Source organism: Peromyscus leucopus, chromosome 8b (genome assembly GCF_004664715.2).
Source record: "Peromyscus leucopus breed LL Stock chromosome 8b, UCI_PerLeu_2.1, whole genome shotgun sequence".
NCBI lineage: Eukaryota > Metazoa > Chordata > Mammalia > Rodentia > Cricetidae > Peromyscus > Peromyscus leucopus.
Window position 1 is genome coordinate 58751337 of NC_051086.1, and position 23516 is coordinate 58774852.

At 51.1% G+C, this 23516-nt stretch overlaps 2 protein-coding genes across 2 annotated transcripts; both read left to right on the forward strand.

The window, feature by feature from the left end:
* Window positions 1-218: 218 nt before the first annotated feature.
* Window positions 219-4509, forward strand: LOC114691436 (Rab interacting lysosomal protein). Its single transcript, XM_028866753.2, has 8 exons — window positions 219-653; window positions 726-819; window positions 910-1016; window positions 1105-1290; window positions 1566-1711; window positions 2069-2191; window positions 3561-3644; window positions 4042-4509. Exons 1-8 carry the CDS (start codon window positions 432-434, stop codon window positions 4184-4186), a joined length of 1107 nt encoding a protein of 368 aa, XP_028722586.1. The 5' UTR covers window positions 219-431; the 3' UTR covers window positions 4187-4509.
* A 90-nt stretch (window positions 4510-4599) lies between these two features.
* On the forward strand, window positions 4600-20481 carry Scarf1 (scavenger receptor class F member 1). The gene is given in 13 exon segments (XM_028866752.2): window positions 4600-5011; window positions 5331-5389; window positions 5627-5728; window positions 6492-7014; window positions 13387-13605; window positions 13954-13970; window positions 13973-14081; window positions 14984-15087; window positions 15224-15341; window positions 17537-17658; window positions 17753-17899; window positions 19230-19247; window positions 19250-20481. Coding segments are annotated over 13 exon segments (2562 nt in total). The 5' UTR covers window positions 4600-4811; the 3' UTR covers window positions 20074-20481.
* The last annotated feature ends 3035 nt before the right edge of the window (window positions 20482-23516 follow it).

Consider the following 23516-nt stretch of genomic DNA (forward strand, 5'->3'; position numbering starts at 1 on the left):
AGTTGAGGTGCCCACTCCATCTGTAAACTTGGTCGTTCCTGGTGGCTGTCCCTGCAGTCCAGTGGAGGCTGTTTGCTGACCTTCAGTCTTTCACCTCTCTGGAGTGCTTGGCAGCTAAGTCCAGGGGTGGAGCCTGGGTCAGGCGCTATGGGGAGGGCTTGCCTAAAGTGACCACTTACAGCCCTGGTCCTCAGCTCTTGGATACCTGCCTGGAAGCTGGCTGTCCTGTATCCAGTGACCTTGTAGGTGGACCAGAACAGGGCACAAGGGGCCCAGGGCACTCTCCCACCCCAAGGCCCTTTTCTCCATTTGCTCCTCCCTTGTCACTTCTACTCCGCCCCTTAGGGCCCTAAACTTCCTGGGCCGGAACTGTTTGCCTTTTCCTGCCCCAGTTGAGGGTAGGGGCGGCTTTTGGCCTTAGGAGAGGAAAAATGGAGTCCAGGAGAGCAGCGCCCGGGCCACCCAGCCAGGGCTCAGCTGTGGGCGCGGGGTCAGCCGCGGAGCTCGTGTACCATCTAGCGGGGGCCCTGGGCACTGAGCTGCAGGAGCTGGCACGCCGGTTCGGGCCCGACGCGGCGGCTGGGCTGGTGCCACTAGTGGTGCGGGCGCTGGAGCTCTTGGAAAAGGCCGCCGTGGGGCCGGCGCCGGACTCGGTGAGTCACCGGCCCCTCCTCTTACCCCGGGCAGCCAGCAGGCCCTAACCCCGAGTCCCCTGGTTCCCCCAGCTGCAGGTGTCCGCGCAGCAGGCGGAACTGGAGCTGCGGCGGCTGCGCGAGGAGAACCAGCGCCTCCGCCGGGAGCTGGGCTCAGGGCCGCAGGGTGAGTGCGGGTCCCGCCGGAGCACAGTGAGCTAGGGGCACCCGGGGCCTTCGCACCCCGAGACCCGTGCTAAGAACAGCCCTTCCTTAGAGGAGCGCGCGCTGCTGCGACAGCTCAAGGAAGTGACGGACCGACAGAGGGACGAGCTTCGGGCACACAGCCGAGATCTAATGCGCCGAAGCCAAGAGACCGAGGCGGTGAGGCCGGCCGGACGCGGGCACGGAGGGGGCGGAGCCGTGGCGCGCTTCGGAGCCCCGCCCACTAGCTCTCTTGCTCCACCCCCAGCTGCAGGAGCAGCTGCAGCGCCTCCTGCTGGTCAACTCGGAGCTGCGGCACAAGCTGGCCGCAGTGCAGACCCAACTCAGGGCAGCGCAGGACCGGGAGAGGGAACGCCAAATAGCTCAGGATGGCTCCCGCCAGCTGGCCGAAGAACAGAGGCTGAAGCCTGAAGCGGCAACCCCAGATGACCGGGTGAGAGCCGGAGCGGAGTCAGGATACATCCCAGAGCTCACAGCATCCAGCGCTTGGGCCAGGCCTGGGTGTGCCGTGCAGTATAGAGAAGGTTTGCAGGAAGTCAGAAGGCAGCAACAGAGTTTTGGTTGCAGCAGTAGTTCACCACCTACTGTAGCAGCAACCTTGTTCCTTAAGGTTTCCTACTAGACACTTCGGCTAACATTACTGTGAGCGCTGGGATTTAGGGGAGGGCTAAGAGAGGCTGCCCTCTGACCATGCCTGACCTTGCACAGGTGGATGCCCAGCAGCGGCCAGAGCACCCTCCAGAGGCCGTTCAATGTGGCTTCAGCCGGGAGGAGCTTCAGCAGATCCTTCAGGAGCGGAATGAGCTCAAAGCCAACGTATTCTTGCTCAAGGAGGAATTGGCCTACTTCCAGCGGTGAGGGGCCAGAAGTTAGGAACCCTGTTCCTGGGCCACAGGTCACCCCACCTCATTTTTTTTTTTTTTTTTGAATCATTTATAGAGTCAGCAGTGATATTTGCCAGTGTCCTGCTCAGGCACTGGAAAGAAATAAATTCCATAGTCCCTGCCCTTCTGGAACCTAATTCAAACAGGGCAGCACCAAGGGCCAGCAAGCCGGAGCAGCAGGCCAGAAGTATTCTAAGGAAGGGCCATCTAAGCTCAGTTCAGAGGTGTTAGCAGGTGTTTCCTGGGGAAACAGAGCAGAGCTCAGGTACTCAACTGAAACCTACTGTTGGCATTCCCACTTTCTTCCCCTTCCACACCCTTCTTTAGAGAGCTGCTCACGGATCACCGGGTCCCTGGGCTTCTCCTTGAAGCCATGAAGGTGGCAGTCAAGAGACAGCGGAAGAAGATCAAGGCCAAGATGTTAGGGACACCAGAGGAAGCAGAGAGCAGGTAAGATCCTGTCTCCATACCCACTGCAGGAACCCTTTGTCTGCTGCAGTTCTACTGTGCCCAGTGACCCAGCCTAGCCACGCCCTGCACCTCACTGACCCTGCTGTCCCCGTCCATCCTTCCCTCCCCCGTCCATCCTTCCCTCCCCCGTCCATCCTTCCCTCCCCCGTCCATCCTTCCCTCCCCGTCCATCCATCCCTCCCCGTCCATCCCCCCCGTCCATCCTTCCCTCCCGTCCATCCTTCCCTCCCCTCCATCCTTCCCTCCCCGTCCATCCTTCCCTCCCCCGTCCATCCTTCCCTCCCCGTCCATCCTTCCCTCCCCCGTCCATCTTCCTCCTCCCCTGTCCATCCTTCCCTCCCCCCTCCCCCCCCCCCCGTCCATCCTTTCCCTCCCCCGTCCATCCTTCCCTCCCCCCGTCCATCCTTCCCTCCCCCCGTCCATCCTTCCCTCCCCCATCCATCCTTCCCTCCCCCCGTCCATCCTTTCCTCCTCCCTCCCCGTCCATCCTTCCCTCCCCATCCATCCTTCCCTCCCTCCTCCCTCCCCCGTCCATCCTTCCCTCCCCCGTCCATCCTTCCCCCCCCCCCCCCCCCCCCCATCCTTCCCTCCCCCGTCCATCCTTCCCTCCCCCCCCCCCCCCCGTCCATCCTTCCCTCCCCCCGTCCATCCTTCCCTCCCCTCCCGTCCATCCTTCCCTCCCCCGTCCATCCTTCCCTCCCCCCGTCCATCCTTCCCTCCCCCGTCCATCCTTCCCTCCCCCGTCCATCCTTCCCTCCCCCGTTCATCCTTCCCTCCCCCGTCCATCCTTCCCCCCCCCCGTCATCCTTCCCTCCCCCGTCCATCCTTCCCTCCCCCGTCCATCCTTCCCTCCCCCGTCCATCCTTCCCTCCCCCGTCCATCCTTCCCTCCCCCATCCATCCTTCCCTCCCCCATCCATCCTTCCCTCCCCCGTCCATCCTTCCCTCCCCCGTCCATCCTTCCTCCCCCGTCCATCCTTCCCTCGAACCCACGCTCCCATTGCTCCTGCCTCCGTCCATCCTTCCCTTCCCTCTGGAACCCACGGCTCCCATTTGCCCTGGCTGCTGTCCGGCCTGCTGAAGAAACTGTTAATGCCACTTCTCCACGTTCATTTCTGTTCCCTTCCTTGGATGGGTCTCTTTATTAAAGGAAGCTGTGGCTTTCCTGGTGGCCAGGCTAGAAAGTGAAAGCCTCAAGGTGTCCTGTGTCTCCTCCGTGTTCCCTCTCCCGCCCTGAGGCCTCTGCAGCCACTCCATTTCCCCCTGACGCTCCTAAAAGTCCTTCAGGAGGCTCCACATGAGCTGGACTCACAGTGTCTGTCCTTTAAGCCCTTTTGTCTTTATCTTAGTGATGATGAGGATGACTCGTGGCTCCTGCTCTCCAATGACAAGGATGATGCTCCTCTAGTTCCTGGATCCAGAATACAGAATTTGTATGTTGGGGGAGGGGAGGGCAGGAGGAGGTGGAGGAGGGGCCTGCCTGGTTCTTCTCCACCCATCTGTTCTGCTCCTCTGCCTTCACACTGCTCTCCCGGATCTGTCTTCCCTCTGCCCCTTTGCCCTAAGTACCTTCAGATCCCAGTGACTGTGTGCCATCCTCTTCCCCCCGAAGCCCCTCTTCACCTCTCTCTGCCTTCAGCCTGCACCCCTGACAGACATTTCTGCCTTCAGCCTGCACCCCTGACAGACATTTCTGCCTTCAGCCTGCACCCCTGACAGACATTTCTGCCTTCAGCCTGCACCCCTGACAGACATTTCTGCCTTCAGCCTGCACCCCGACACCTCTGCCTTCAGTCTGGACCCTGATACCTCTCCTGGTTTTCCTTCCAGCTTTGGCTTATGGTATCGGGGTGAAACTGAGGCCCCTGAAACTGAGACCAGCAACACAGCTCCCAGCAGGCTACAGGAAGGAGAAGGGACCCCAAAGCAACCCCACATGGAACCCGTGGGCAGCCTTCCAGCCCCCAACTCCTGACTAGTCCTTCTCTGCTTCCGATGAACATCTTGCTCCGAGGACTTCGGCTATTAAGAGGCCTAACTTTGAGTTCCGGTTGTGTCCAGATGTGTGACCTCAAGCAAGGACGAGGCTCCCCTCTATACCTAGCCTGCACTGGGCATGATGGGATTTCAGCCTCTCTCCCTTTCTTGATATCTTTGTCCCACACTTCAGAGCCAGAGGTAACGGTGTCTCTGAGCTCCACTTTCCCCATTGAGAGACAGAGGGCTGCCTGCCTCCCTCCCTGAGGCTTATGAAGGTGATCAGTGCAATAAAGCTTTTACCCATAATACCCCTAAAAATGTTCCCTGTCTGTCTGTCGGTGGTCTGTTACCTCCCAGCCCAGCCAGGGACAGGGGCATGGTAATGTTTCATGAAAGGTCTCCGTGGAGCCTCTTTGAGGATGAGGAACGTCTCTTTATTTCGGGAGTATGGCTCCCACCTCGCCCCAGCACCCTGCCTGTCTCCAATACTTAGGGAACCCGCGGCCTCGATCTTTTGGCCTCCTCTAGGCTAAGGCCACTCAGGCTCCACCATCAGCTTTCATTCTGAGTGTTCAGCTGCCGGCCTTCTCAGGGAGGTACCTCATAGCAGCCCGCCCTCTATGCTGGCTTCCTCAGGAAAAGCCTTGGGAGGAAGCAGGGAGGGGGTTGGGCGCTGTGGGGACCAGATCAAACCAGACCCTCCTACTACACTGGCCGCCATGGGACTGGGAATGGTAGTCCCACTGCTGCTGCTCTGGACTCAGGGGACACAGGGATCCACACTAGACCCAGCCGGTCAGCACGTCTGTAGAGGCAACAGGTGGGTCTTGTGGGAGTCTGACCGGTAGAGATGGTGGCTGACTAGGGTTGAGTCATTTCGGAAAATAAAGAGGCGAGTAAGAGGTCATGGGCTGAAGGAAGGGGCTCTGAGGGGCAGCCTGGCAGGCAATAGCTGGCCAGGGCAGACGGTGGGGAGGTCAGGGAAGGAAAAAAGGGGGGGTTGGGAACATGGATACTATGACTATGGTCTGTGACATCAGGGCTAGATATCCTAGGTGGGGCTGGAGAAGACCCCCACACCTCAGTCAGCATTTGTGACCCACGCTATGGGGACCTGCTGTCCCCTTTCTGCCCTGCAGCCCCTCTGAGCTCCAGTGCTGTCCAGGCTGGAGGCAGAAAGATCAGGAATGCACCATCCGTGAGTAGCCAGGACAGTCCCCTAGCTAAGGAAAGGAAGGATATGACCCAGTAAACCCTTCCTACACTAGCTCCCCTCCTGAGCCCTGGACCCGGTGTCCACCCTGTGACACATGCCCCTCTCCCGCACAAAGAGGATGGCTTTGAAGGGAGCAGAGCCCCAGCAGTGGGGGGGGAGGGGAGGGATGCCCCTTGTTTGTGTCCCAGTCCTTTCCAGCCTGGGTGGGGTGTTTTTCAGCCATCTGTGAGGGGCCCGATGCCTGCAGGAAAGACGAGGTGTGTGTGAAGCCAGGTCTCTGCCGATGTAAACCTGGATTCTTCGGAGCCCAGTGCAGCTCCCGTGAGTTTCAAGGGCCGGGTGAAGTTGTTAGGCAAAAGCGAGTGAGGGCAGGAAGTGGGCAACGCAAACAGAGATGTAAACATAGAGGTGTAAGGTCAAAATCCCCCAAAGGTCGCGGAGGAAACAGGTTCAGAAATGGGCAGGCGTCAGAGGAGATGCCCTGGGTGGCCTGGTTTTACCCGCCGCCATAAGACCCCGTTTATCGGTACCCTTTGCTTCTAACTTCTCAGTAAGAAGAAATACAGAGGTTGGGGGGGGGGTCATAGGTCTATGATCCCTGCTGACTACACCCTATACTTGAGTGGAGGGTAGCCAGAGCCGGGACTAGGCTCTCGAGAAGGGGTGAGTAGTAGGTACCACGAATCCCTGGGTTGAAACACATGGACTTTCCTGCCATCCTGGTGGACATCTTCTACCTGAAATCCAGGTGTCAGTGACGACCAAGGGTAGGGAGACACCTCGGCAGGGAGGGGGAAGGGACATGAATGAAATCCCATCCACCTATGAGTCTGGACACATCCCTGTCAAACTCAAGATCTGTGTTCTGGAATGTGAAATAGACGTTAAGGCCAAAGCTGAGTTTTATCATCTGAATCTGGGGCCGGAAATGAGCTGAGTCCCAGGAGGAGAGGCTGCCAGATGTTCCCAGGGTCTGTCCTTGGCTCTTGAAGAGCAGGCCCTTGTCCTTTTCCTTGAGGAAGGGGAAGGGCGAGGACCTGTGCCCAGGCTTAAACCCACTTATCTCCCATTGCTGACCTCACAGGCTGCCCAGGCCAGTACTGGGGCCCTGACTGCCGGGAGACCTGCCCTTGCCATCCAAATGGCCAGTGTGAGCCGTACACTGGTGTGTGCCAATGCAAGCCTAACTACTGGGGTGGTCGCTGTGAATTCCCCTGCAACTGCGGCCCCCACGGACGGTGCGACCCAAAGACAGGCGCATGCCACTGCGATGCCGGCTGGTGGTCGTCCGCATGTAACCGTCCTTGCCAATGCAACCCAGTAGCGCGCTGTAACCAGGACAACGGAGCCTGCCTGTGCCCGCCTGGCTGGTGGGGCCGCCGCTGCAGCTTCAAGTGCAGATGTCACAACTCGCCCTGTAATCAGGACTCTGGCTACTGCAGCTGCCTGCAGGGCTGGTGGGGTCCTGAGTGTAACCAGAGGTGCCAGTGTGTGCGAGGCCAGTGCAGCGTTACTTCTGGCCACTGCTCCTGCCCTCCTGGCTTCCACGGAGCCCGCTGTGAGCTGCCCTGCAACCCTGGCCGCTACGGAGAACAGTGCAGAGAAAGGTGAGGGGAACAGGGACGGGGAGCTGCAGGCAGAGGTGGGCAAGAAAGAAGACAGGTGTGTGGAGGGGAGTCTCTCAGGCGATCTCCAAAATGCATATAAGGCAGGAGTGAAAGAAAAAAAAAAAAAAACCCAATGTATCTACGTCTACCCATGCCTACTTCTCTCAGCCCCATTAATGTTAAAAAGTAGAAGCCAGGTGGTGGTGGCGCACACCTTTAATCCCAGCACTCAGGAGGCAGAGGCAGGAGGATCTCTGTGAGTTGGTGGCCAGCCTGATCTACAGAGCAAGTTCTAGGACAGCCAGGGCTACACAGAGAAACCCTGCCTCAAAAACAAAACAACAACAACAACAAAGTGAAAACCACTGGGCTGGAGAGACGGCTCTTTCAGAGGACCTGAGTGTTGGTCTCAGCACTTACCTCTGTTGCCCTCCACTGGCCGATAACTGCACTCATGTGCACATACCTCCACATAGATACTCAAGCATACAGAGCAGTGGTTCTCAACCTCCCTGATGCTGCGATCCTTTAGTGCAGTTCCTCATGTTGGAGTGACCCCCCCCATAAAATTGTTTTCATTGCTACTTCATAACTGTAATTTTTCTACTGTTACGAATTGTAATGTAAATATCTGATAGGCAGGATATCTGCTATGTGACCCCTGTGAAAGGGTTGTTGAACCCCTAAGGGGGTCATGATCACAGGTTGAGAACTGCTGATATTATATATATATATAATTTTATATTTTGTATTTTGTGCTTTATATTTCATATTTATATATTGCTGAGCATAGTAGTACATACCTTTAATCCCAGCTCTGGTGAGCAGAGACAGGCAGATCTCTGAGTTTGAGGCCAGCCTGGTTTACATAGTTCCAGACCAGCCAGAACTACATAGTAAGTCTCTGTAGCCATAAGTTTCTCTGGTTCCACCCCACCCCATCCCATAGCCGCTTATAAAATAATCACTCAGAGGCTTAATATTAATTGCAAATTATGTAGCCTATGGCTCAGGCTTCTCACTAGCTAGCTCTTACAACTTAACTCAACCGATAACTGTTAATCTGTGTATCACCACGTGTTCCTGGCTTTACCTGCATCCCAGTACAGGTTGCTCCTTGGACTGCGGCTGGTGTCTGCCCTTCCTCCCCTTTCTCCTCTCACTAGCTCTCTTGGATTTTCCCTCCTGGCTCCATCCTGCCCTGCCATAGGCCAATGCAGCTTTATGTATTAGCCAATGGGAGTAACACATATTCACAGCATACAGAAAGACATGCCACAGCATGTCTCAAAAAAAAAATCTATCTATATCTATCTATCTCTAAATCCCTACAGTCAGGAGAGTGAGGTGAGAGGATTCCCTGTGAGGCTGCAAGTTCCTAGCCTTGTTTACATAGCAAGTTCAAGCCAGCCAGCATGACATAAGTGAGACTCTCCAAAAAGAAAAACAAACAAAAATTATTGCCCAGTCTGTTGTGTTGGGGTAGGCCTATAATCCCGGCACTTGGAAGGCAGAAGCATAAGGGTCTCATATTTGATGTCAGCCTGGGCTGCACACTGAGGTAGCAAGATTATGTAGGATCAGTAGTAACAGTCTAGAGGCAGGAGGATCCCTTTAATACCATCTTTAACAACATAGCAAGTCTGAGGCTAGCCTGGGCTACATGAAGACCCTGTCTCAATGATTCCCCTCCCCACAAAGTAGCAACAAACTACATATATTTTTTAATTTATTTATTTATGTATTTATTTTTCTATTATCAACTTGATACAGTATAAATTCTTATCCTAATAGTGATAGTGAAATGTTTCATTGAGGCTTGCCCAGTGATTGAGTAAAACCAAAACTTATTATAAGCCATAGTCATCCTAGGGTCCCCCCTGCTATATAGCCTCCCTGGTTCTGTGGGTTGCAATCTGATTGTTCTTTGCTTTATATCTAGTATCCACTTATGGGTGAGTACATACCATGTTTGTCCTTCTGGGTTTGTGTTACCTCACTCAGGATGATATTTTTTAATTCTATCCATTTGCCTGCAAATTTCATGCTGTCATTGTTTTTCTCTGCTGAGTAGTACTCCATTGTGTATATGTACCATATTTTCTTAATCCATTCTTCAGTTGACGGGCATCTAGGTTGTTTCCAGGTTCTGGCTATTACAAATAGTGCTGCTGTGAACATAGTTGAGCTTGTATCTTTGTGGTATGATTGAGCATTCCTTGGGTATATGCCCAAGAGTGGGATGGCTGGATCTTGAGGTAGTTCGATTCCCAATTTTCTGAGAAATCGCCATACTGATTTCCACAGTGGTTGTACAAGTTTGCATTCCCACCAACAGTGGAGGAGTGTTCCCTTTGCTCCACATCCTTTCCAACATTGACTGCCATTGGTGTTTTTGATCTTAGCCATTCTGACAGGTGTAAGGTGGTATCTCAGAGTCGTTTTGATTTGCATTTCTCTGATGAATAAGGATGTTGAGCATTTCTTTAAATGTCTTTCAGCCATTTGAGATTCTTCTTTTGAGAATTCTCTGTTCAGCTCTTTAGCCCATTTTTTAATTGGATTGTTCAGTATTTTGATGTCTAGTTTCTTGAGTTCTTTATATACTTTGGAGATCAGTCCTCTGTCAGATGTGGTGTTGGTTAAGATCTTTTCCCATTCTGTTGGCTGTCTTTTTGTCTTATTGACCGTGTCTTTTGCTCTACAAAAGCTTCTCAATTTCGAGAGGTCCCATTTATTAATTGTTGTGCTCAGGGTCTGTGCTGTTGGTGTTATATTTAGGAAATGGTCTCCGGTGCCAATGCGTTCAAGAGTACTTCCTACTTTCTCTTCTATTAAGTTTAGTGTAACTGGATTTATGTTGAGGTCTTTGATCCACTTGGACATGAGTTTTGTGCATGGCGACCGATATGGATCTATTTGTAATCTTTTACATGTTGATATCCAGTTATGCCAGCATACATTTGATGTCAGCCTGGGCTGCACACTGAGGTAGCAAGATTATGTAGGATCAGTACTAACAGTCTAGAGGCAGGAGGATCCCTTTAATGCCATCTTTAACAACATAGCAAGTCTGAGGCTAGCCTGGGCTACATGAAGACCCTATCTCAATGATTCCCCTCCCCACAAAGTAGCAACAAACTATATTTAGAAGAAGGAAAAAAAAAAGGAATGGGTTCAGGGATACAGATCAGTAGTAGAGAGCTGGCTTGACATTCACTAAGCCCTAGGTTCAATCCCATCACCAGAAAGTCAGGGAGGAAAATGTAGAGCAGACATTATATCCCGGGCTGGAGAGATGGCTCAGAGGTTAAGAGCACTGACTGCTCTTCAGGGGTTCTGAGTTCAATTCCCAGCAACCACATGTGCTCACAACATAGAGATCTGGCGCCCTCTGGCCTGCAGACAAAAAGAAAATAAAAAAAAAAAAAAAAAAAAAAAAAAAAAAAAATACCTGCTGTATTTGAAACAATGAGTCAAAATGTAACCAGACAACATAAAACTCAGCCTTTACTCTGTAAAAATAAGAATTACTATAGCCTTTTTGTTTGTTTGTTTTCTTCTCTTTTTCTCCTTTCTGTCTTTGGCTTGGTTTGGTGCGGTGTGGGTTCCAGTCTCATGTAGATCAGGCTGGCCTCAAACCCCTGACGCTCCTTGCCTCTACCTCCCAAGTGCTGGGATTACAGGCATGCACCTCCTCCTAGCTGCCCCCCCCTTTTGATGTTTTTGAGGCAGGGTCTCATTCCATAGCCCAGATAGACCTGCTTCCTGAGCACTGGGGTTCAGGTCCTGGCCACCTCTCCCGGCTGCAGTGTTTTGTTTTGTTTTGTTTTTCCTGAGTGCTGATCAGAATCAGTCAAACTGAATTTTTTTAACGACAGGGTCTTTTTATGTAACTCAGGCTGGTGTTGGCTTTGCAGATGTCTTCCTGATTCTGCCTCTGAGTGCTGGGATTATGAGCAGAAGGCACCACACCCAGCTCAGCTAAACTGATTTTATGGCCACCTCTTCTCCCTGATAATGAATCCCAGGTGATTAAATATATGGAGAGAAGAATCAAGTTCCTATTAGCACAATGGAAAATTAAGATGAGTTAATCCTAAAACTATCGTGATGAAATAGTTTCTGTTTGCTCTGTCTATCTATCTATCTATCTATCTATCTATCTATCTATCTATCATCTATCTATTGTCTATTTTGGTTTTTCAAGACAGGGGTTTCTCTGTGTAGCCTTGGCTGTCCTGGAACTTGCTCTGTAGACCAGACTGGACTCAAACTCAGAGATCCTCCTGTCTCTGTCTCCTGAGTGCTGGGATTAAAGGTGTATGCCACCACCACCTGGTCCATTAATTAATTAATTAATTAATTAGTTTGTTTGTTTAGGTGTTTTGAGACAGGGTTTCTCTGTGTAGCTTTGGAGCCTGTCCTAGAACTCGCTCTGTAGAGTCTGGCCTCGAACTCACAGAGATCCTCCTGGCTCTGCTTCCCAAGTGCTGGGATTAAAGGCATGCGCCACCACTGCCCAGCTATTTATTTTTAATAATAAAAAAAATCTTTATTTTTATTTATTGCCTGTGGGTGTTTTACCAACACGTTTGTCTATACACCAGTGCTTGCAGAGGCTAGAAGGCACCCCAGGTCCCCTAGAATTGGAGTTACATCCAGTTGTAAGTCACCATGTGGGTACTAGGAACTGAACCCTATTCCTCTACAACAGTGGTTCTCAACAGTGGTTCCTAATGCTGCGACCCTTTAATACAGTTCCTCATGTTATGCTGACCTCCAGCCATAAAATTATTTTGTTGCTACTGCATAACTGTAATTTTGCTACTGTTATGAATCACAATGTAAATATCTGATATGTGATCCCTATGAAATAGTCATTCAAAGGTGTCGATACTCACAGGCTGAGAGCCACTACTTACAATTGTTCTTAACTGTGAGCCATCTCTCCGGCGCCTATGTATTTTTGTGTTTGGTTTTGGTTTTGAGACAGAGTTTCTTAGTGTAACAGCCTTGGCTGGCCTGGAATAGGCACATGGTTGGCCTCAAATTCACAGAGGTCTGCCTACCTGAAGACATACACCACCACACCCAGCTGCTTATGTATTTCTTTTTGAGAGAAGGCCTAATTATATAGATCATATTATACTATTTAGTACAAGAAGTACATTATAAGTACATTCTTATATATAAACTCACAGAGATCTTGCCTGCTTCTGCCTCTGCCCTGCTACCTGATTTTCCTGGTGCTGGGATTAAAGGTGTGTGCCACTATAGCCAGCATTACTTATCTTTTGAAATGACAGAGTCTTAGGGGCTGGAGAGATGGCTCAGCACTTAAGAGCACTGGCTGTTCTTGCAAAGGACCAGGGTTTGATTCTCAGCATCCACATGATGACTTGAAATCATCTGTAACTCCAGTTTCAGAGGATCTGAAGCCCTCTTCTGGCCTCCGTGGTCACCAGGAATGCAAGTGGTGTGCAGACATACATGTGGGCAAAAATACCCATACACATTAAGAAAAAAAAAGACAGGGTTTCTACTGGCCACCAGGGCTGTACCATGTGTGTGTTCAAGAAGAATGAGTCACTGGTCAGTAGTGGTGCATGCCTTTAATTCCTGCACTCGGGAGGCAGAGGCAGGCAGATCTCTGTGAGTTCGAGGCCAGCCTGGGCTACAGAGTGAGTTCCAGGACAGGCTCCAAAGCTACACAGAGAAACCCTGTCTCAAAAAACAAACAAACAAAAAAAGAACAAAACAAAACAAAAAAAGGAGGAGGAGGAGGAGGAGAAGAAGAAGAAGAATGAGTTTGTAGACTTTTCTGTTATAGTTAAACTAATATACCTTAAAAATAAATTAAAAAAAAAGGACAGGGTGTGTATGTGTTGCCCAGGCCAGTCTCAAATTCCTGTGCTCAAGTGATTGTCCTCTCACAGCCTCCTAAGCAGTTCCGTATGTGGCATGTGTCCCTGTCCCCAGCCTCTCTGTCCTAGCCTCAGAGATTGTGTGGTATGGGAAACAGGACAGAGAGAGGGGAGGAAGAGAGATGGGTGAGAGGGAGGTAGAGGGGGCGTGGTAACTTGACTGCTGGGGCTGGGCGGGTAGCCTCTGTCATCCCTTGTGAACCCAGGGAAGGGTGAGTCACAGAGCAGGGTCTCAGGAGTGAGGCGGAGGCCTGTGAGCCCTCGGAGATGATCCATCTGACCTTTCCAACGTACAAGACAGGTGCGGCTTCAGCTTGACTGATCCATCTGGGACCTGGATGTTCTTCAGTGTCTCGAGGCCGAGTGGGCAATGGGAAGTTGACAGGTTGGAAGGTATGGCCCCCAGTCTGCCCCCACTGAGCCCATGAACCCTCTGTCTTTCCAGCTGTGGCCACTGCAAGCCGAATGCCACGTGTTCTCCAGTCACGGGCAATTGTGAGTCGTGCAAGCCGGGCTGGAACGGGACACAGTGCAAGCAGCAGTGCCCTCCCGGCACCTTTGGTGAGAGGTGCCAGGAGCAGTGCCCACGCTGCTCGCTTGGAGAGCCCTGTGATGCAGAGACCGGGTACTGCCGGCGCTGTGACCCTGGTTGGCTAGGGCACAGGTGAGGGGTTACCTTCCTCGGGATACATTTGTCTCCTAGACCCTTCCTCTCAGCTGCCTTTTCTAGGAGAGCGGTGTTCACAGTCATACAACGCAGGGACAGCCTCCTGGCCCTGCTGAGGTGCAGAGAGGGTTCGGAGGGGCTCTGGGAAGGGTATACATCTAGCTGCCTCCCCCTCCATCCTTTCCTTTTCCCTTCAGGGACCCGGAAATTGTCACCCACTTGGGTTTGGCTCCAGCTTCAGGCCGTGTATACTAGAGCTTTGCTGCAGGGGAATGACCTTTTGGGGAGTTGTAGGGCCTTTCTTCCCTCCCAGTGCTGAGTTTTGCTTCCCTGTTGTGGCCCCAGATGTGAGAACCGGTGTCCCCTGGTTCCTTCGGGGAGGGCTGCAGCTCTGTGTGCCCGGACTGTGTTCAGGGGACCTGCGACGCGGTGACAGGGGAGTGTGTCTGCAGTGCTGGCTACTGGGGGACCAGGTAAGGACAAGACCTCAGGGACAGGGAATTATGGGAGATGAGGTCAGGCCTCTGTGTAAGGTTTCCTAAACATCCCTCACTGAGCCTCTCTGCTTCCCAGAAACCCTCTCTCCAACCCTAAAACGTTAATTCTCCTGTGTGGGGTGGCCCCTTCTGAAGAAAGTCAGAGGTTAATCTAAAAAGACTAAGAAGTAAATGAGACTTTTGTTTGTTTGTTTTGTTTTAAAGGAAAATAGTAGGTCGGGTGGTGGTGGCGCACGCCTTTAATCCCAGCACTCGGGAGGCAGAGCCAGGCGGATCTCTGTGAGTTCGAGGCCAGCCTGGTCTACAGAGTGAGATCCAGGACAGGCACCAAAACGACACTGAGAAACCCTGTCTCAAAAAACCAAATAAATAAATAAATAAATAAAGACAAGAAAAGAAAGAAAGAAAAGAAAACAATAAAAGGAATTTTTAAAGGGAAGAAAAAAATCAGGGAAAAAAGGGGGTGGAGGCTCACTATTCAGATGAAGACTTTACTTGGGGGTCGGACCCAGACCCCACGTTGTTCCTCCTGTACTTTGGGTGTCAAGCAGCCAGCATCTCCAGTCAGGTGTCCATCTAAAGGACCACACATAGCGTCAAGTGAGAAGCCTAGTTTTCTAGAGGAAGGACGGAGGTCCAGGGCATTAGGGGCGGGACAGGTCCTGATGCACTGTGCCTTGCTTCTCCACATTAAGGCTGAGGGATGAGGGTCATCAGAGGCGGGTCCTACCCAAAGTCTCTACTGTGACTTCCACACTGCAGGGCCACTTAGCATGTGACTTAGAAGTCAGAGGGGTCGTCCTGGCAGGGGCCAGGGGCGGTACCCAGAAATCTACCCTACCTGTGGTACCTTCAGCCTGCCTTTCTGATTACCCTAGCTGCAATAGTTCCTGCCCATCTGGCTTCCATGGAAACAACTGCTCTATCCCCTGCCAATGTCCAGAGGGGCTCTGCCACCCTGTGTCTGGGGCTTGCCAGTTGGGTAAGTGGAGAGAAGATGGGGGAGCATTTGGTCCTTCCCATGGTCTTCAGGAGTCTCCCCTGGGGGAAGGTTGGACCCACTTCAGAGACGGGATCCTTGAGGGCACTGAATATGTAACCATCTCCCGTGTCCCTAGGCCATCATGGTAAAAACGCCCTCATTGCGGGCATCCTGGTACCTCTGCTGCTCCTCCTCCTGGGTATCATCGGCTGTGTCTACTGCTACTCAGCTAACCGACTGGACCCCAAGGACAGGTAAACACTGGCCATTCTGTGTGTTCTTTTTGGGGTGGGGAAGGCCTGAACTTGTCACACTTCAGGTAGTAATAATTAGTACAGATTGAAGCCTGGAACCGCTTCTGTCCCTTAGAAACCTTTAACAAGGAAGTGTCTGAGTCACATGGACATGAGCAGGGGTTACTGAGTGGCTGGGGACTCAAAGTCAGACCTGCAACGGAAGGCTGAGCTTGTGACATCGTGACAAGGGTCAGGGCATAAGAGAATCCACTCAGTTCAGAAGCGAAGGGAAGAGATCAGATCTCAAAACATCAGGAAAGCCTGACAGTGGTGGCGCACGCCTTTAGTCTCAACACTTGGGAGGCAGAGGCAGGTGGATCTCTGTGAGTTCAAGGCCAGCCTAGTCTACAGAGTGAGTTCCAGGACAGCCAGGACTGCACAGAGAAACCCTGTCTCAAAAAAAAAGAGAGAGAGAGAGAGAGAGAAGAGAAAAAGTCTGAGCCGTGGTTTTGCGGAGACCACAGCCTGAGGGGTGGATTATGGAGGCCCCGGGAGGCCCCAGCCGGGAGCATGTGTTCATCTGTTGCCTTGTCCTTCCTCTCTCTTGGCCCCTTGGACATTCACCACATGAGAGTTTGGAATAGGGAACGCAGTGGTGAGAGGATCATTTTCCTCAGTTTACTAAGCCACTGAGGCTCGTGGTGGCTCACAGGGAGGCCCTGCCTGGCTCACTGCTCTCTGTCCAGTGCTCTCCCTCCTCCATCATGCTAGCAATCATAGCCAGGGCTTGCACATGCTGAGCCAGAGCTCTACTACTGAGCTACACCCTTAGCCTTGTTTGCTTGCTTGTTTTTGAGAAAATACTTCACTGTGTAGCTCAGGCTATCGTGAACTGGATATCCTCGTCCTCTGCCACCTGAGTGCTAGGATTCAGGGAATGTGCCACCATACGAGACCCTAATCCTTGATTTTATCCTCGGTGCTGTGGGGCATTCATTGGTGGGCATATAGCCTGAGGGTAGAGAAGCAGCCCACTCCCTACCCCCAGAAGAAGATGAGGACTTTTTTTTTTTTTTTTTTGGTTTTTCTAGACAGGGTTTCTCTGTGTAGCTTTGCACCTTTCCTGGAACTTGCTTTGTAGACCAGGCTGGCCTCAACTCACAAGATCTCCTGCCTCTGCCTCCTGAGTGCTGGGATTAAAGGCGTGCGCCAACACTGCCCGGCTGAAGATGAGGACTTGTCCAAAAGCTGTCAGAGAAATTTGACAAGCTGTCACTCCAGTTTGGGGGGCGGGGGAGTAAAGTGGGTCAGTTCCTGGGACTCAGCTAGGATGGTGAGTCACAAAAAGCTACATTCTTGAGAAACCACGGCAGGTACCTGGTACTGCCAATGGTGCCGTCAGATTTACCACAGAGGCCAAGGAAAGTGCAATCAGGGCCAACACGTTTAGTGCCTGGCTCTGGAGGAGTGGTTCTCAGCCTTCCTAATGCTGTGGCCTGTTAATACAGTTCCCCATGTTGTGGTGACCCCCGACCATAAAATTATTTTTGTTGCTACTTCATAACTGTAATTTCACTACTGTTATGAATTGTAGTATCAGTATTTTGGTAGATAGAAGTTTGTCAAAGGGGTCGCGACCCATGGGTTAGAACAACTGTTCCAGAGCCATGTTGCCTTCTGAGATTTAGATTTTGGGCTCCATTGTAACGAGTCTTCCTTTGTCCCACCCGCCAGTTTCCAAATAAAGACACAGAGACTTCTTATTAATTAAGAAAGCTCGATCTGTAGATCGACTTGTTCCTAATTAGCTCCTATAACTTAAATGAACTCATTTATATTAATGATGTATATTCTACAGTCTGCCTTGTGGCTGTTTACCCTCCTCCGGCACATCCTGCTTGCTCTGCATCTCCTAGTGTCTCTGCCTTTCTTCTTCCCAGAGTCCTCTCTGTCCCCGGAAGTCCCACCTAACCTCTTTCTGCCTAGCTATTGACCATTCAGCTCTTTATTAAAACAACCAGAAGACACCTTGGCAAAGACACATGTCTTCACAGTGTAAACAAATATTCTGCAGCACTCCATAGTTTGGGTTTTATTCTATCATCAATGCAGGGCCACTGAAGTGGATGTAGTCACCTGTCACACCCTGTCAGTCTGGCCTGGGCCCCCTTGGGTCCTGTACATTGATCACCCTCCCTCTGCCGTCCTCTCAGGCCAGAGAGAACTGGAGCCCCCTTGTTCAGAATGAAGCAGCAGGTGTGGGGGGCCCTCACCAGCCTGGGCTCCGCGCTGTCCTGTGGCTCTCTCAGTAACTACAAGCTACCCTGGGTGACAGGTAAGTGGGCACTGGCGGTCAGGGTCAGGGGTCTAGGGCCTAGAAGGGACAAGGCCTCCCATGCGGCCGCAGACCTGACCCGGAGCCCCTGCAGTTTCTCACCACGACCCGGAAGTCCCCTTCAACCACAGCTTCATCGAGCCGCCCTCGGCTGGCTGGGCCTCTGATGACTCCTTCTCCTCTGATCCTGACTCCGGAGAAGAAGACGAAGGTCACGCCAACTTCATGCCGCCTCGAGAAGGTAGTGCCAGCAGCCCCCACCCCCCCCACCCCCGCGCCCAGCAGCCCCCCACCCCAGCAACCTGGCCCATCTCGGACCATCCCGGAGCTGTCTGGGCTCCTTAAGTGAATGTGTCTCCTGCTTATTCTTCACCATTTGCTGATTCTGGCTCTGAGAACAAATTCAGAACAAAGGAGAGTCCTGTCCTCCCCCAGCCTGTGGTCTGCTGGGCAGTAAAAAAAAGAAAAGTCATGCTGAGCATAATGGCGCATGCCTTTAATCCCAGCATTTGGGAGGCAGAGGCAGGTGAGTTCAAGGCCAGCCTGGTCTACATAGTGGATTCCAGGATGGCCAGAGGTATGTAGAGAGGCCTGTCTTAAAAAAAAAAAAAAAAAAAAAAAAAAAAAAAAAAAAATGTTACCAGACAATAGAGGATAGAATTGTCCTAAAATTCCTTCTGGGGAAAACATAAGCAATATCTACCCCTTCTTTTAAAATTAAGGTCTCAACAACAAACTGAGGCACGATGCCACCAAAGCTTATTCTGGGAACCAACGAATGTATTTGTTTTCCATATAATGAGGGTTTATTTATAGGGTATGGGTGCTCCTCCCTGCAATAGGCCATACCTAGAAAGCCTTTACCCATAGGGATGTGGGCTTACCCAGCCATAGGGACGGAGCCCTCCTCTCCTGTGTATTCCCCAGCCTACATAATCTAGCCCCTCCCCAGAGGCCACATGCATTTAACCCATGCATCGGTCGATGTTAAGCCAAAAAACAAACAAACAAAAACAAAAAACCAGGCACACGACAGGTAGCGGGAAGGGCTGGATACTGAGGTGAGGGTCTCTTGACCCTCTCCACCCCTCCATAGGAGGATGTAAACAGCGGGGATAATCCTTTTCCAAGGACACAGCTCAACACTCCAACATGGCAGTTGCTTGACTCAGAGGACAGTCACAACAGTCATGCTTTATTGGGACAGGTAAAAAAAAAAGAGGAACTCCGAAGTTACCCATGCCTGGGGTAGCCCGGGTTAAGGAATGTGTCTGTTAGTAATAGCTGTAGTGAGTCTAGAAGAATCAGTAGGAATTAGCAAGTGAGAAGGAGGCTGTAGTGATGGCATTTTGGAGAGACAGGACCCTGTGCAGCAGTGGCTCAGAGCAGGGAGGGGTAGAGCGAAGAGAGGGAAGGCCTGCAGCTCACTGCACCAGCCCCTCCCTGCCTCACTCTCCCCTGCCACTTCCTGAGGCCTCTGGGAAGACTCTGGGCTTTTGTGCTCCAGGTAGAACGGATTAGAGCAGCATGCCTAGCCTTACACAAGCTCTTTCTGTCTTCTCCCCTGCCAGAGATGGTCTCTGTGGCCCAAAAGAGTCGCCAGCGGCCAGCCTTCCTGGAGGCCCCTTCCCTCCCCCTGAGGATGCTTCCACACCATTCCCCATCCCTCGCACCTCCAGCCTGGCTCGGGCCAAGAGGCCATCCGTCTCCTTTGCTGAAGGTACTAAGTTTGCGTCACAGAATGGCCGAAGCTCTGGGGATCTCTCCAGCCCCATCCGAAAACCCAAGAGACTCTCCAGAGGTGCTCAGTCATGTCCTGAAGGGCAGGAGGCCGAGGAGCTTGCAGGCCTAGAGCAAGCAAATACAGAGGAGGATGCTCCTGCTGCCACAAGCCCCAGAGAGGCCACCACTAGTCACCACCAACTCCCACCTAGTAACCAGACAGTGGCCGACTGTGTGGAAGCCACCAGCAGCAGCGTCCAGGAGAGCTCATGCTCTGTGGCCACGATCTACATGCTGGCAGGGTCACCCCAGAAACCCGAGGGCTCTGTCTGGTCTGTCATTCGTCGCTTGGGAAACTACCAGAAAGATCAGAAGGCACCCAAGGTCAAGAGTGCCATCGCTAAGCCTTTACGCCGATCTCCGGGTCGGAACCTGGGCAGCCCTGGGCTCTCCCAGAGCTCTGGCTCAGCTCCAGATGCCATGCTCTCTGGAACCATAGAGTATACCAAGGTTAGGCCAGAGGAAGCATCCAGAGGTCCGGGAGATGGCACTGAGAGCTTAGAGACTGTCCAGGAGCCAGTCTCTGGGAACAGCTCCCTGGGACAGGGTTCCCAGAGGCAGGCCAAAGAGAAGGAGCCGGAGGAGCCCCTCTATGAGAATGTTGCACTCAGGTCTGTGCCACCAAGGCACTGAAGACCCCGCATTTGGTGAATGGAAAGACTGGATGGGGATGTGGAGAGGGAAGCCGCTGAAACTGTTATGGACCAGATCAGGCTCTGTGCCGGAATGGATGCCAAGGCTGTGACAGACGAAGCAAAAACTGTGCCCCGGAAGAGGCAAGGGTTAGAGGCCACCTGGCTGTGGGTCTGGCCCTGGCAGTGTCCCCAGGTGGGGCTGGAAGGCCTGGATAGAGACCCTGTGGAATGGGGTGAGCGGAAGGAGGTAGCTGCAGGGCTCTTCCTCTGTTGTCCTGGATTCAGTCCCAAGACTACTCTTTCCATCACTTCAAAACATCTTTTTTTGTTTGTTTGTTTCTGAAATGGAAAACAACCTAAATGTCCAATGATAAAGATTGATTAAACAAGTATTTCTCTTAGAAAATTTATTAATTCATTTATTTGGGGGGAGGGTAGTGCCACAACATTCATGTGGAGGTCAGTGGCCAAGTCTTGGGAGTTAGTTCCTTCCTGTCTGTCACCTTGTGAGTCTGGGGGATGGCACTCAGGTTGCCAGGCCTGTGACCCCAGTGCTTCTAACCATTGAGCCACTTTGTTAGCCATTCCTTTTTGAGACAGGGTCTCTCATGTAGCCCAGGCTGGTCTCAAACTTGTCCTGTGGCTGGGAACGTCCTCGGATTTATGATCCTCTTGCCTCTATCCCCCGAGGGCTGGCCTGTACAACCTTCGTTTTCTGCTTCATAGGGCTTCAGGCATGGTAGGCAAGCGTGCTAACAACCGAACTACACATCAGCCCAATGGAACAAGTATTTCTTAAAACTGGTTTCTGCACAGTGGCTAAATATGTTATTTTAAAATATTTGCTATGTGGCTCTGGAGGGATGGCTCAGTGGTTAAGAGCACTGACTGCTCTCCCAGAGGATGTGGGTTTGATTTCTAGAACCTGGCCTCTGAGGACAGGAGGCATGAAGCAGCTTACAGAACACACATGCAGGCAAAACACACACACATATGAAAAAACAATCAAACATTTTAAAAACCTGATACATGAAAGTATAAAGTAAGTAACAAGCACAGGCCACAGTGTAGTTCCTGCTCTCCCATTACTGTATTTTCAGTTCTGTATTGAGTCTAGGCCCAGGGCCTCATTTATACCAAGCATCCGCCCTACTGCTATTGGTTGAAATATTAAGGTAACTCCACGTAGTTAAAAGGGAGGTTTATTTTGTGGGGTAACTCACAAGTGAAGGGATAGGTTACAGGGTCTGGGAAAGGTGTAGTGCAGTCTGGCAGTGTTCTCTGGAGAACTCTGCTCAGTCTACCTCCAGCATCCAGGGTCTAGGAACCAAGAGAGCTCCCCCATCCAGATCCTGGGTCTTCAGGGGTCCTCTCTCAGCTCTGTCTTGTAGGCGTGACAGTTACCAAAGTCTCAAAGAGGGTGGTATTTCCAGGTCAAAGCTGGAACGGCTACCTACTACATACTGCCAAACTACATCACTGATCCCAACTTCTCTTTAAATTCTTTTTCTTTTGGATTTTCTTTTCTTTTTTTTTTTTTTTTTTTGGTTTTTCGAAACAGGGTTTCTCTGTGTAGCTTTGTGTCTTTCCTGGAACTCACTTGGTAGCCCAGGCTGGCCTCGAACTCACAGAGATCCTCCTGGCTCTGCCTCCCAAGTGCTGGGATCAAAGGCATGTGCCACCACGCCCGGCTCTTGGATTTTCTTTTAATGCCAGGCAGTGGCAGGGCACACCTTTAATCCCATCTCTTAGAAGGCAGAGCCAGTCAGATCTCTGAGTTCAAGGCTAGCCTGGTCTACAGAGTGAGTTCCAGGACAGCCAGGACTACCTAGAGAAGCCTTGTATCGTAAAACAAAACAAAACAAAAATTAAGATTTATTTTCAGCACTTGGGAGGTAGAGGCAGGAGGATCTCTGTGAGTTCGAGGGCAGTCTGGTCTCTAGAGAGTTCCAGGACAGGCTCCAAAGCTACACAGAGAAACCCTGTCTCAAAAAAAAAAAAAAAAAAAAAAAAAAAAAAAAAAAAAGAAATAAAATAAAATAAAAATTAAGATTTATGTATATGAGTGTTTTGCCTACATACGTCTGTTCACATGTGTGTGCCTGGTACCCTCAGAAGTCAGAAAAGGGAAGTGGATCCCTTGGAACTGGAGTTACGGACAGCTGTGAGCCACCCTGTGGGTGCTGGGAGTCAAACCCTGTGTTCTCTGCAAGAACAAGTGCTCTTAATCCCTGAGCCAGCTCTCCAGACTGTGTGTGTGTGTGTGTGTGTGTGTGTGTGTGTGTGTGTGTGTGTGTGTGTGTATGTTCCTGTGCATGTACCCTTTCCAATGCATTTCTGTGGTACTTCAAGGACAGCTATTGGATATGGGTTCTCTCTTGCTACTTTGTGGATTCCAGGGATGGAACTCAGGTCACGAGGCTGTGGGCAGGTGCTTCTACCCACCGGACCACGTGGCCAGCCTCGCTTTCTGTCTCAGGATACATGGTGAAAAGCACCCCTTTTGCTGTCTTACAAATTATGGGTTTTGTTTGTTGGTTGGTTTTGTTTTAAGATAGGATCTCACTATGTACCTTGACTGACTGGTCTGGAACTCACAGAAATCCACCTGCTTCTACCTTCTTAGTACCAGCATTAAAAGCATGTGTAACCATACTTAGCTTTATTTTTAGGTGTCAGTGAATATAAAGTTTTCTCATAAAATTTGATGGCACTAAAGAAACAAGAACAAATAACAACAACAACACAGATGTGGTGGTCCACGGCCCTAACCTCAGCAGCAGGAGATGGGGATAGAATGAGCAGAAGTTCAAGGTTATCCTCAGGCTATATAGCATGTTGGAGCCAGTTAGGTTTGTCTCAAAAACAAAATACATGGAATTCCATTGTGTGAAAATAACACAGATCATAAGCTACCCCTCCTGTCCATGAGCAGTTATTTGTTTGTTTGTTTGTTGTTGTTGCTGTTGTTTGGTATTTTGTTTTTTCCTTTCTTTTTTCTTATGGTTTTTTGAGACAGGGTTTCTCTGTGTAGCCCTGGCTGTCCTGGAACTCACTCTGTAGACCAGGCTGGCTTTGAACTCAAGAGATGTGCCTGCCTCTGCTTCCTGAGTGCTGGGATTAAAGGTGTGTGTCACCACCACCTGGCTTGGGTAGTTGTTTCTAATTGTTTCAATACAAAATGATACTGTGGAGTTGAGAGTATATTAAAGCACTTGCTTAGGAGTGAGATGCTAAGCACTTGATAAGAACATTAAGAAATGTATATGTTCACTCCAAATGGCCCTCCAAAACACCGTATGGGTTTGTATTCTTACAAACTATGAGAGTACTAGGTGATTGTGGTGACACACACTTTTTTATTTACTTATTTATTTATTTATTTATTTATTTATTTTTGGGGGGTTTTCAAGACAGGCTTTCTCTGTGTAGCTTTGTTGC